The sequence below is a fragment of the Coptis chinensis genome, chromosome 4 (assembly GCF_015680905.1).
Source record: "Coptis chinensis isolate HL-2020 chromosome 4, ASM1568090v1, whole genome shotgun sequence".
Taxonomy (NCBI): Eukaryota; Viridiplantae; Streptophyta; class Magnoliopsida; order Ranunculales; family Ranunculaceae; genus Coptis; species Coptis chinensis.
Window position 1 is genome coordinate 42610961 of NC_141459.1, and position 13283 is coordinate 42624243.

Below are 13283 nucleotides of genomic sequence, written 5' to 3' on the forward strand. Positions count from 1 at the left end.
TTTGGGAAAGTTCATCTTAGATTAAAAATTGTTTGCAAACAGTAGATGCATCGAAGAAGATACCTATGGAGGTGAGTTATGATTCTTTACATCTTTGCCGAAGAGCTTTTCAAGAAAGTTAACTATGGAGGTGACTAGGTGAGACTACTTTTTTGAAGAACCTTCTATACACTTCCTACAGTTATTTCTCACTACATTGATTTCATTTATAGGTATCTCTGTTGAAGCATGAAAAAGAGTTGCTAGTGAACTCGAGAAAAGAGCGTCGATGAAGTTAGTAGTTTGTCACGGAGGGTCCATGGAAACCAGTCCCCCAAAATAAATAAAAATATATAAATAAAATTAATAATAGTAGTAAAAGCGAAAAGGTCATCCTCCCAAAACTAGGAATTAGGCATCGAAAATGATGCCCGCTCATGATTAAACTTATTGGTGCGGGCAAGTATGGATACAATCCACGTCTTTGAGGAAGTCCGTGAGGTGTGTCCTTCTACATTCACCGTGTTCTAATATATCCTCTATAGTCTATATTACTGTCTCATAGTTCTAATTAATTTTGTTTACATCTTCTAGGAGGCGAAAGTCATGGAAATGAGGAAGCAAGAGGAGTACTTGAAGAAAGTTGAGGTTGGTTTGCTTATTTTATCTTTTTTATAAGGTTTGTTTTGGCTTAATCAATTTATGATTTTTTCTATTGTTTTAAGCTTATGCTACATTGATCCTGTGAATTTCAATTACCAAGAGGATCTATTATCCATTGTGGTTATAAGTTATAACAATGGTTACATGTGGTTACCGTCATTTATAACGTCGTGTCCGAGCTCCCACATGGTGATGCCATTGGCACTTTTCGTGATGTCAAGCCCATGAGGTGCACACATTTATGTGTATGAGTAGGATCAATTATGCCACTCTTTTTATACCCCCTACAAGAGAGTTAATTGCTGATATGTTGTCGAAAAGTTCACACATATTTACACAAGGAGTAATAGATTTGGTGAGATTTTTTCATAGATTTAAGGTTATGTAGTTGAAGTTGATGAGTGGTTTCAGAGTGTTATATATTTAGTACATTTATGGGAATGAGTGAATACTTTATGAGAGAAAGGCTAGCTATTTTTGCAGTGAAGGATGTGGGAACTATGAACATGTCCTTTGTGGGTTTGCCTTCACCTAGGATTTGAAGATTTCTTTGTGGCTAGTTCTTGTGTTTTGTCCTCGGTGCTCCATTTTTTCCTTGCCGAAATTTGGAATAGATTTGAGCAACTTCCGTGTATGGTATACTACCGCCATTGTGGCCGACAAGTTGGTTCCTCGAATTGATGAAGTGGGATTGGTTTGATGAAGTGCAATTGGTTGTGCAATTGATGAAGTGCAATTGATGATAGCACTACTTGTTGGAGCTCATACCTCGGGGCTAGTAACTCGAACAGGTTAATAGTTTTATTTCCAACTTGAATCTGCTTGACCAGATTGGAAGTTTTGAGCTCTGCCACATCTATGGTCATAGCCCGAGACTGAACAACGAGGCAATAGTAGCTTTTGTTAAGGCCCTATGCAAAGTTTCCATGGTAGAATTGCAGTCTCCAACAGATCCTTGCGTTTTTAGCCTCACAAAAATTGTTGAAATAGCGTATGATCCTTGCTTTTTCCTTTTCCTTTCGTTTATTTTCAATTCTTTCTACTCTCTGTCTTGGATATCTTTTTATCTTCAGAATTAGTGCATGTTTAGGAAACCGACTAATAGTGGTAGTCGGTTGTGGAGATTTTTAAATTTTGGACCAAATTAAACTTGATTAATTTTGTAGTTTGGTCCTTTTTATTGCCACATTAGGCTGTTATGATCCTTGCTTGTATGGAAAATGATGAATTCATAAGATATCATAAAGCAACCTTAGTTTAGTTTTAATAAAGGATCTGATGTAAATATGTAATGGAGACTTTGATGTTATATTGCCCAAGAGAGAAGATACATAGGGTTTGAGGCTCTTCGACATGAAAAATTATTGGTAACGATTATTTAAAATAATTGTTATTAGATTTGTTGATATAATAAGCTCTTGCAAAGATTTTCAAATGACAATTATGGTTGAAGACAAACTTTGAGAAGAAAAAGATCTTCTGTCGTAGGCATGTGAGATGTCCCGCTGCATTACCAAGCGTGGAAGTAATTATAAAGTTTCATGTACTTGTGGGTTGTGCAAGAGCCACACATGTCCCTTTGAAACTTTCATGTACACTTTGAAACTTATGCCGCTTATTGTCACTTTGAAACTTATGTCGATTAGCTTCCGCGTCCACTTTTCTGTATGTTTATTTGGGGTATCTATTATTGCAGAGTACCTATGGATAAAGAGCAAAAGGTTGTGTTGGATTACTCCCACGATGATTCTTTGAATGATAAAGGCTTCCAACATTCAATATCTTCAAAAATTGCGGAGGTGGGCAAAAAATCGAAGACCTTTCTTGTTACGCCCGGGACATTGAAGGGGGTAGTGAAGGACGGAGAAATATGTGGTTCGGACAAGGCCACGATATGGCGTCTAAGCAAGTGACAGATGAAGATGGGGGTTTGATCCAACCGCCGAGGCGAGGGAACTATTATGTTCTCTGAATATCTCTTCGAGGATCTGTGGTCTTATTGATTTATTGGTGCGAGAAAGCATCTAGTACCTTTGTTTAATTAATACATTAATAAAAGTTTATGCTTCTTAATGAAAACTTTGGAGTAAATAAGAACGGGCATGTCATCTTGAGGCATTGCCAACTTCATTCTGAATGCTTGATAATATAACAAATTGCCACTACTTGCTTACTTGCTTCAAAGATTGCTCGCGTGGCATATTTCTCACTAGTTATATTAGGATTTGGGATCTAAGTATCTAACCTCAAAAGAAATATTTTCGTTGTTCTCCATATAGCATGAATTTCTTGCACCTACAAATCACCACCATGTGTATATCAATTGCTAGATCTGTCAATTTGAGTTACTCACATGTATATATCAAGTCAACTCTTTGTTTGGTAATACTCAAGGCCTCTCAAATAATGAGCTCTCAAATAATGTTGGTAAGTCGCAATATAGTGTAAGTCGAGAGGTCCTTTTCCATACTACATACAAGGTGGAACTGAGATGTCTACAATCTCGTTTTTTCCCTTCATATTTCTCATTTACAAAGATCCCCACCTTACTTGAGGTTACACTCGTGCTTGAAAATTTTGATTGACAAAAAAACAACAATTGCAGAAGTGCCTTCTACTATAAAATTAAAACTTAAAAAGAAATTTGACAAGATGGGATTTGTTAAGGCCGCGATTACTATGCCTTTTGCCTGCAAAGCTGCACGAGATGATCAATTGCATTGTAATGGGGCAATTTTCCATGCAGAAACATCAATTTGAATTGCACATTTATGTCATTTCATTCATGAGAAATTACATAAGGCTTAAACATCTATTTTTTTACATTCGGGTGAGATACATTCAGCTCACCCATTGTAACAATTGTTTACAAATCCTATCTTTCCTCCTCAAGTTAACCACTAAATTAAGACTTAGCTAAATGCATCCAATACAAACAAGGATGACAAAAATGTTCCTACTCAATGTGACTGAAGAAATGGAAGATGTGATTTCACCGGCTCTACAATCATCTGTCTCTATAGAAACACCTCGGGATCCCTCAGAACCAACATTGAAAGCAAAAGTTGAGTTTGTGATTCGGGCCCAATCTGCAATTTCAGAAAGCAAAAGGTTGGACGATCAATGGACATAATCACATGTACACCATCTCATAAAGCCGGCCATTATGTAAAGTAATCGATGTTAGCCTTAATAGCCTCTCAGTAATACCATCGACACGTCAAATTCAACATAAACTATTCAAATATTGGAACACCACTATCTATATTCTTTTCATCCAAAAAGGATGAGGATTGGCACTATCTTTGTCGTTTTTCTATACATTTCAAAGATGGGAAACATAGAATATCAAATAAGTAGATACGATGGTGATGGTAGACGCCATGCACATAACAGAAAAGGCAAAGCATCAACCACATGACTGCTATAAATCTATGTTACATGGACACACCATATTTCAAAAATAATTTGTATTGGATGCGTATCCACGTGTCCGTACCGGACACACACGGACACATATTGTGTGTGATATACCTTAGTTTTTGATATTTAGCCATGTCAGACACTCCGTATCCGTGTCGGATATGGACACGACGGTCCGTGTCAATGTAACTTAGCTATAAATAAAAACAAGTCTCGTTGTTTTATTAGTAAATGAAGGTATTATTTGAGGAACAAGTTGGCCATTTGAGCATTTAGTCAAGCTTCACTAAATGCTCAAACTAGGAAACAACAGATTAGCTCGGCCAGCGATTCACGATTTGAAAGTTGAGATAAGATCCATTCCTCGGACGGTAGGGATTACTAAGGATTTCTTATGCAAGGGGTCAAGAAACGAATAGCACAAGACTGCAAGGAGTTTATACATTTCAAATTACCATTAACACACTTGAGCGTTATAATTTCTTTAGTAGTATATTACTTTTTGTAAGAATGAACATGTTTTTCCTCCCATCCATTAGTTTCCCTCTCTTGCCACTATTCTTCAATTTAATAAGGATGGGGCACAATAGTGAACAAGCCAATCAAAACTGAGAAAAGAACAATTTAGGTGCAACAATAAGCTAATGTTAGATCCAAACCTTTGTTCATCGGTGAAAAAAAACTGCGGACATCATCGCTAATAATTCGTGGCAAAGTCACGTGTTATTTTGGCATGGCAAAATTTACTCGGCTCCCCAATGTAAAGTTTGTCACTTAAAATGGTGACGGATTACTATAATAGTCAGGCAATGCTAGTTTTGATGTTTAAAGTGTTGCATATATCTTGTGCGGGCTGTCGGTAAACCGGCGGTGGAAAATCTTGGACAAGATTATCAACAAGTAAAGTATGATGTGCTTTCGACTAAAAATTCCTTTTGAGTTTCGGTAATGCCATTGCAGCTTGACTAGAAGGTCTAGTATGCGAGCAGCAAATGTAGCAGTAGTATGAAGGACCAAGTTTTAGCACTAAAGTATACAAATCTATTTACACTCTATATGGTGGATTTAACATTTATGACCACTTAGTATTTGTAATAGTGCGGTTTCACCCTCAATTCTTTTGCGCGTAAACTTAGCTAGTAGCATAAATGCATAATGTACCAATCGAATCTAAACACATAAAGTAACCTCGAGCATGAAGTATGCAATCATACGATAGTAATATCGGTAAAGCTTCTCTCGCACATCGGTTGGTTCAACAAATCCAACTTCCTCGATACTGCATTGCACAAAAAATTACCACTACTCAAAATCTCAAACACAAATATACAACCCCTTCTTTATTCTCTCAACTTTATGAGTTCAACACAATCATATAATCAAAATATAAGACAAACAAGAAAAAGAGTATCACTTTTCTTTGAAGTATATGTTTTGGAACATGCCCTTCACATATTTCTCTAAGTGTTAAAGCTCTCTCTGCAATCTCAACTGTGTTGGGGACACAAGAAATGGGGAGAGAGGTTTGTGAAGGACTGAAAGTAGTGGAAATGAGAGAAGTATTTGGAGATTTAAGGATTGGGATTTTTGAAGGGGGTAGAAAATGAGGGAGTCCGGGGTTGTTGTGGGAGAAAAACAAGTTAGAGAAATTGAGAGGGAAGCCATTGAAGGGGAGTGAAGTGAACAGAGCAGTAACTGGATTAGCTTTAAAGTTCAAAGACCATTATTCCAAGTGATAGTATATACTAATGTGGGAAAGACAAAAACAGCCATTACCATTTCACGGCGGATTGAATTGGTTTAGTTGAAACCACAAATACTTGCAAGCCTATGAGACATAACCTAATTTTTTGGATTAAAAAGAAAACCAAACCATTTAGTTTAACATGAATTCCAGAAATATGCTATTCAATGGGGTTTCTCTTTTCTTACCCATTAGGGTGGCGATGAACATATTGAGCATGCCCGGATTTGGATTTATGAAATCTGAAAACAATAAGGAGGAGATTAGAGCTATCAATCTATGTCGACATTTAACACAAGACACAAACAGAGACAAGAAATATATAAGTAAAGTAAAGACTAACCGGGGCTTAAATATGTAACAAAATTGGAGTCGGATGAGGGAGGGGACCGCGGATCGTCGATATTGGGTAGAAGAAGGCCATGCAGCTCTTCGTCTTCTTCCTCTTGCTGATGAGGTGCGCCGTTTTGGTATTTTTGTGCCCGTCGTTCATTGGATTATCTAGGACACTGAAAGAAGAGAAGAGAAGAGAACACAAGCGAGAGTGCTTTTTCAGATTTAAAGTCATTCGGTGAAGAAGGAGGCGATGAAGGTTGACAATGAAGAGTAATTTTTTTTTTCTTTGGATTTTGGAAGTACGTAGAGACTTGGTAACTTGGTGCAGCCAGTTACACAACTAATCTACCGGTTTTACCCTTTATACATTTTCTGATCTTTATAGTGTAAGATGATAGATATGTGGTCCGGATATGTGCGCATTGATACTCATTTCAAGCCCTGCGCATTGTAGATTTGGTATATATATATATGGGTGAACCGGTTTAGAGCTGAATCGGTTTGCTGGTCCGGTTCTGATCAGACCCCAATTCAATCATTGGTCCGGTCCGATTTTCTAAACACTGCCCCACTTCAAACGGAAAGTGTCAAACTGGCCAACAAACATGAGGTGAGGTTCAAAGTCCTATTGATCTCGGAATTCCATCAAATATTTCGGTGTTTTAAGAATTCCAAATATCAACAAACATGAGGTGAGGTTCAAAGTCTGCTAGTGTAAATGAGTTATTGATCTCGGAATTCCATTAAATATTTTAGTGTTTTAAGAATTCCAAATATCAACAAACATGAGGTGAGGTTCAAAGTCCGCTAGTGTAAATGAGTTATTGATCTCGGAATTCCATTAAATATTTCAGTGTTTTAAAAATTCCAAATATTAATTTAAGGGTCGAAAGTTATGTATAGATGAGGGTTTTATATTGACACCACTTGTTTTATCAAGGCCACCCAAGTGACCCAACTACTAAGCGGGCCACAACTTAAACAATCTATGATTAAATTTAGTAAGGGCATCTCCAATGGAGGGTGTAAAATTACACCTCCACATAGGCGCCACCTAGGTGCCATTAGGATTTTACACCTCTAATTGTATACTATTGTAGATACTCCCCAATGGAGAAGTGTAAAAAAAAATAGATTTTAAACTCGGACGTCACTTTAAGTGACGTCCGAGTTAAAAAATTACTTTAGAATTAGAAAGGGACGTTACTCCAAGTGACGTCCGAAAATTATTTCACTCAGACGTCAGTTAGAGTGTCGCCCAGGCTTTTTTATTAACTAATAGCGAGAGGGGGAATTCTCCACCCTCTCTATTAGCTAATACACTATTTACCTACGGTATAACACCCCATTGGAGGGAATTTTTTGATATTTGGAGTGTAAAATTTCCACTCTGTACGGTTTACACCCCCCATTGAAGATGCCCTAAGGGAAGGCGACCCATTACCAAAACAAAAGAAATAAAACACAGCTAACTATTTCCAAACCAAAATAAAAAACTAATAGGCGGGAGTTCTCAACTTTTTCTCTTTCTTCTTCTAAACAGAACCACCAAGCTTTTTATCTTTAATTTAGTGGCTTACAAACAACACACTGATTAATGTGTATTGATGGAAACTGATCAAAGGTAGTCATACTATACTTGGTTTCTCAGTAATGCGGTGCAATCCTTCCTACAAAGTTTTAGAGCTTTTAAAGTTTTCTGCAATGGAGAATTGATTGAATTAGAACGTATTAGAAGTGCTGCTTCTCTGAACACAATCATAATCCATTTATTTGTAAACTTCGCCCCATTCAATTCCTTTGAAATGAAAAAAGAAAAGAAAAAAAAACAACTCAATGCACACAGAGTTGCACGAGTATCACAACTAGTGAATTAAGCAACTTAATCTAAAATAATTGGTTGAGTTACAGCCCCTTCCATTGTTATTATTAAGCTTCCCACTACTTCTTTAAATCTAGAATTGTGGTTCGCCAATTTCTTAGTCCATCCATCAACTGCAGGGTGGTGATATTTCTTCCAAAATAGAATTGGTTTAGGAATTGAGCATCCGACTTGCAGTTTCACAGACACAAAATGATTTCCATTTACGTGTCCAATAGCAATCACCTTCGGTTTGCTTGGAGGTGGTGTTCTTAGTGGTACAAAAGTGTGGCAAAATGTTAAAGAAATTGACACAAGCACAAACTGATATCTTGAAGCGATGAGAAAACCCATATAGGGTAATAGAAACCACTTCTGCTCTAAGCATGGTGATGTGAGGACACATGATGATTAGCATGTGCCACGCACATGCTTACATATTTCTATTATTTAGACTAGTTGTTTCTTTTTAGGAATAGAGTTTGGTTTCCCAATTCAATTAAGAATTAGGAATAAGAATAAGATGGTTTCCTATTTGGTTTCCAATTAGGTTTAGTAGTTGTTTTCTTATATAAAGGCATCTAGGCCTTCATTGTTAGGGGTTATTATTGATTATTAATTCTTTGTGAATTGTTCTTATGTTTGAAGGTTTAAACCCTAGATTTAGGTGTTTGATTTATTAAATCTTATTGATGTTCATCCATTGTTGAAGCTTCCGCCAACAAGATACATCAAATTTGGTATCAAGAGACAATCGATTTTTGGGATATATATATATATATAAGGAAACACTTTTCCTCGTGGGTAGTGTTCACCGGAACACTGTTCATCGTGAGTTACTGTTCACTGAAGAGGAAAAAAAATCTTCAATTTTAGCAACTTTCTTGATTATTTTGCTATGGCAAATCAAGAACGAGGTCGTGGTAGACCTCCCGGAGTTAATACAAGGCTTAATCGAGTAGAAGACGCGATTTTGGATATGCAACAGATAATGCAACAAATGATGCAAAATCAGAAAGGCAAAGCAAAAGCAATTGACGTTGAGCAGACTTTAGAGATTGAGAAGGTAGCAGATGACAACTTACCTGCCCAAGACTCCAATCTTGCTAATGACTCCGCCAATTCGTCAAGCTCCTCACTTCCTCCACTCTTGCATCGTCACCATCATGCACCATCGCGCCATAACTCCTCAGCTTCAACTTCCAATTCTAAAGTTGTCGATTTGGGTGTTTCTCATAACCCCAAACAACAACAAATAGACATTCCCAATAGAGAGGAATCACCTTTGACCACATCATCTCCTATTCAAAAAGATCGGCGTCATCTTCCTCATATTAATCATTTTCACGGCAAGGCCTTGGAAACTCAAATCTACTATCAATTACCTCGTCAAGATAGAAATCAACAAGGTGGTGGCCAAAATTAGCAAGGGAGATGAGGAAGACAACACGCAGAAGAGAAACTAGGAAGAGATGTTCGACGGAAAAAAGATGAACTCCTTCCTAGTCGTGCACTTCCCCATCGGGCCCAAAAACGAAATACTAATGGGCCCGCAGGTCACGCCCATGTTTTTAATAACATGTCATACCACCAGCCCCATCGACGTCCCAACCATGGTCCATCCCAAGACCATGATTCGTCTGATTCTCCACCAAGTACACTGCGACGAAATTGCCGCCAACCACATCGTAACGCTCTTGATTTTAATCCGCTAGATCCTTCAGATTCTTCATCTGGTCCTTCTCCACCGCGTCATGGTAACCGCAATAATCAAAACCAAAGGCGCGGGCAACACCACAATTGGCAAAATAATGCAGGTAATTTTGATATTAATCGTCTTTTGCGAATTTTGGAGAAAACTCAAATAGGTGATATACGTTTAGATGTGCCTGAATTTGATGGCAAATTAAAGCCTGATGGCTTTGTGGATTGGTTGAATAAGATTGAGAAAGTCTTTGATTATAAGAACATGACGAATCCCAAGTGTGTTAAATTGGTGGCTACTAAATTAACGGGTTATGCACTTGTTTGGTGGGATGAATTACAATTATCTAGTGAACAGGCAGGCCGTCACAAAATTACTACATGGAACAAGATGCGTCGTGAGTTAAAGAAAGAATTTATTCCTTATGACTGTGAAAGGGATTTGTTCATGTGTCTTCAGAACTTGAAACAGAGACTTCAAACTGTGACTGTATATACTGAGGAGTTTCTTTTGTTGTGTACTCGAGCTGACTTGTCTGAGTCCGTGGATCAAAAAGTTGGGAGATATTTGAATGGTTTACGGAACTCAATTCGAGAGGAATTAGCTTTCAAGGATATTTATGATATATCTGACGCCATTAAATATGCCCTCAAAGCTGAAGAATTGCTCCGCTGTTCTCATTCCACTACTACTAGTGCCACTCCTATTTCCACTTCTTCTAAACCCCCCCTCCTACTAGACTGGGTCTTGCTACATGCTACGAGTGCAAGGAGATTGGACATGTTCGCAAGCGACTGCCCTAAACGCAAGCGCGTTGGTTTAATACAGGATGAGGAGCATCTTACTTTTCTTGAGGCAGAACCCACTGAGTTTTGTGGAACTTTGACTCTCGCATATTCCGGTTGTCCCATGTTGATTGTTTGTCGTTCTTTAACCACTCAAAATGTTAAGCAGGATCCTATGTCATGGCTTCGTCATAATATTTTCCATACACGTTGCACATCAATGACAAGTTGTGTAATGTTATCATTGACAGTGGTTCTAGTGACAATATTGTCTCCACAAATATGGTGGACAAATTGAAACTTAAGGATGAACCACACCCTAAACCTTATACCCTTTCTTGGTTACAGGATGGTGCTACGGTCAAAGTTACTCGCCGATGCTTGGTTCCTTTCTCTATCGGTCCTATGTACAAAGATGAAGTATGGTGTTCAGTTATGCCTATGGATGCTTGCCATTTGCTACTTGGTCGACCATGGAAATATGATCTCATTGTCCTTCATAATGGGCGCGATAACATTTATACATTCACTTCTCATGGTGAGACGATTGTTTTAACACCATTAGCTCTAGTGCGGCCTATCTTTTATCCCCGCCCACCAGTTAAGCTGGGTTTTCTAGCAGCAGGGCGTGACTGTGGTATGTTTGTTGCAATTATAGAATCATTTGTTTCATGTCCTACTACTATCCCACATGTGTTATAGCCATTATTAGACTCCTTTTCTAATGTCTGTAATGAGCCTACCAAGGGAGGTTTGCCTCCTTTGCATGACATCCAACATGCAATTGATTTGATTCTTGGGGTTCCTCTTCCTAATTTGCCACATTATCGCATGGCTCCTTCTGAGCATGCCAAATTACAGCGGCAAGTTTCTGAGTTATTGACTAAGGGATTCGTTCGTGAGAGTATGTCCCCTTGTGCTGTGCCAGCTTTACTCACTCCTAAGAAAGATGGGAGTTAGAGGATGTGTACGTGTTGATAGCAGGGCTATTAACAAGATTATTGTGAAATATCATTTTCCTATTCCACGCCTAGAGGATATGCTAGATTCCTTGCATGGGGCTATTAACAAGATTACTGTGAAATATCGTTTTCCTATTCCACGCCTAGAGGATATGCTAGATTCCTTGCATGGTGCTAAGTTGTTTTCAAAGCTTGATTTGAGATTTGGATTTCATCATATTCGGATTTGCCTTGGAGATGAATGGAAAACTGCCTTTAAAACGAAGGATGGTTTATATGAGTGGTTGGTCATGCCCTTCGGTCTTTCTAATGCTCCTTCTACTTTCATGCGTATTATGACTCAAATTTTGCGGCCTTATTTGAATAAGTTTTGTGTTGTCTACTTTGATGATATTCTGATATACAGTTCTTCTGAGTCTGAACATCTACAACATATTGAGCTTCTTTTGGGTGTTTTGCATACTGAAAAGCTTTATTTGCAGCTTAAGAAATGTTCTTTAATGGTTGACTCTGTGATCTTCTTAGGTTTTGTAGTTTCGGCTAATAGTATTCGTGTCGATGACTCCAAAGTCCAGACTATTATCGAGTGGCCTATTCCAACTACAGTGACTCATGTACGTAGTTTTCATGGGCTAGCTTCTTTCTATAGGAGGTTCATTCATAATTTTAGCAGTATTATGACTCCTCTTACTGCTTTGACAAGTGAGAGTGTTTTCAAATGGACTACTGAAACTAATGACGCATTTGATTTAATTAAGAAGAAGATGACTTCTGCTCCTGTTTTAGCCTTGCCAGATTTCACCCAACTCTTTGAGGTGACATGTGATGCTTGTAAGCATGGCATTGGTGCTATTTTAAGCCAAAATGGCAAGCCAGTTGCTCTCTACAGTGGAAAACTTACTGGTGCTAAACTGAATTATTCTACATATGACTTGGAATACTATGTAGACAAGTAGTATGACATTGGCATCATTATCTTATTCATCGTGAGTTTATCATCAAGTCTGATCAAGAAGCTCTTCGCTACCTTAATACCCAGAAGGATGTCAGTGCTAGACATATTAAGTGGAACTCCTTTTTACAGAAGTATACTTTCACTTACAGTTTCAGGCTGGAAAGGATGATCGAGTTGCTGATGCTTTGAGTTGTCGTTCTCATCTCTTGGTTACTCTCCATTCATCTTTGTTTGGCTTTGATGAGTTACATGACTTATATGCCCAGGATGCCTATTTTGGTCTTATCCATGCAGATTGTTTGATACATCATGGTGTCTCTGGTGAGTTTTTCTTCCATGATGATTTCATATTTCGGGGTTCACAACTTTGTATTCCTATTTCTTCCCTCCATGATCAGATTATGACTGAACTGCATGCTGGGGGGTTGATTGAGTGGTCACTTTGAGATCATAAAAACCATTGCCTTTATCAGAGAGAAGTACTTTTGGCCTACTATGCGTAGAGATATTAATTGGTTTATTGCGCGATGTTATGTGTGCCGGACAGCGAAAGGTAAGCACACTAATGCTGGTTTGTATACCCCACTTCCATTTCCTGACAAACCTTCGGTTGATGTCTCCATGGACTTTGTGATAGGCTTACCTCGTTCTACGCATGACAAGGATCCATTTTTGTGGTTGTGGATCGTTTCTCCAAGATGGCTCATTTCATTCCTTGCACACATATTACAGATGCTGCACAGGTTGCTCATTTATACTTTCGTGAGATAGTGCGTTTGCATGGTTTACCTCGCACTATCACTTCTGACAGAGATGTCAAGTTTACTAGCTATTTTTGGAAAACATTATGGAAGCTTTTTAAGAGTAAGC

At 38.2% G+C, this 13283-nt stretch overlaps 1 protein-coding gene across 1 annotated transcript; it reads left to right on the plus strand.

The window, feature by feature from the left end:
• Positions 1–9585: 9585 nt before the first annotated feature.
• LOC147503563 (uncharacterized) lies at positions 9586–12859 on the plus strand. The gene is given in 5 exon segments (XM_086604890.1): positions 9586–10728; positions 10845–11133; positions 11209–11473; positions 11553–12402; positions 12563–12859. Coding segments are annotated over 5 exon segments (2844 nt in total).
• The last annotated feature ends 424 nt before the right edge of the window (positions 12860–13283 follow it).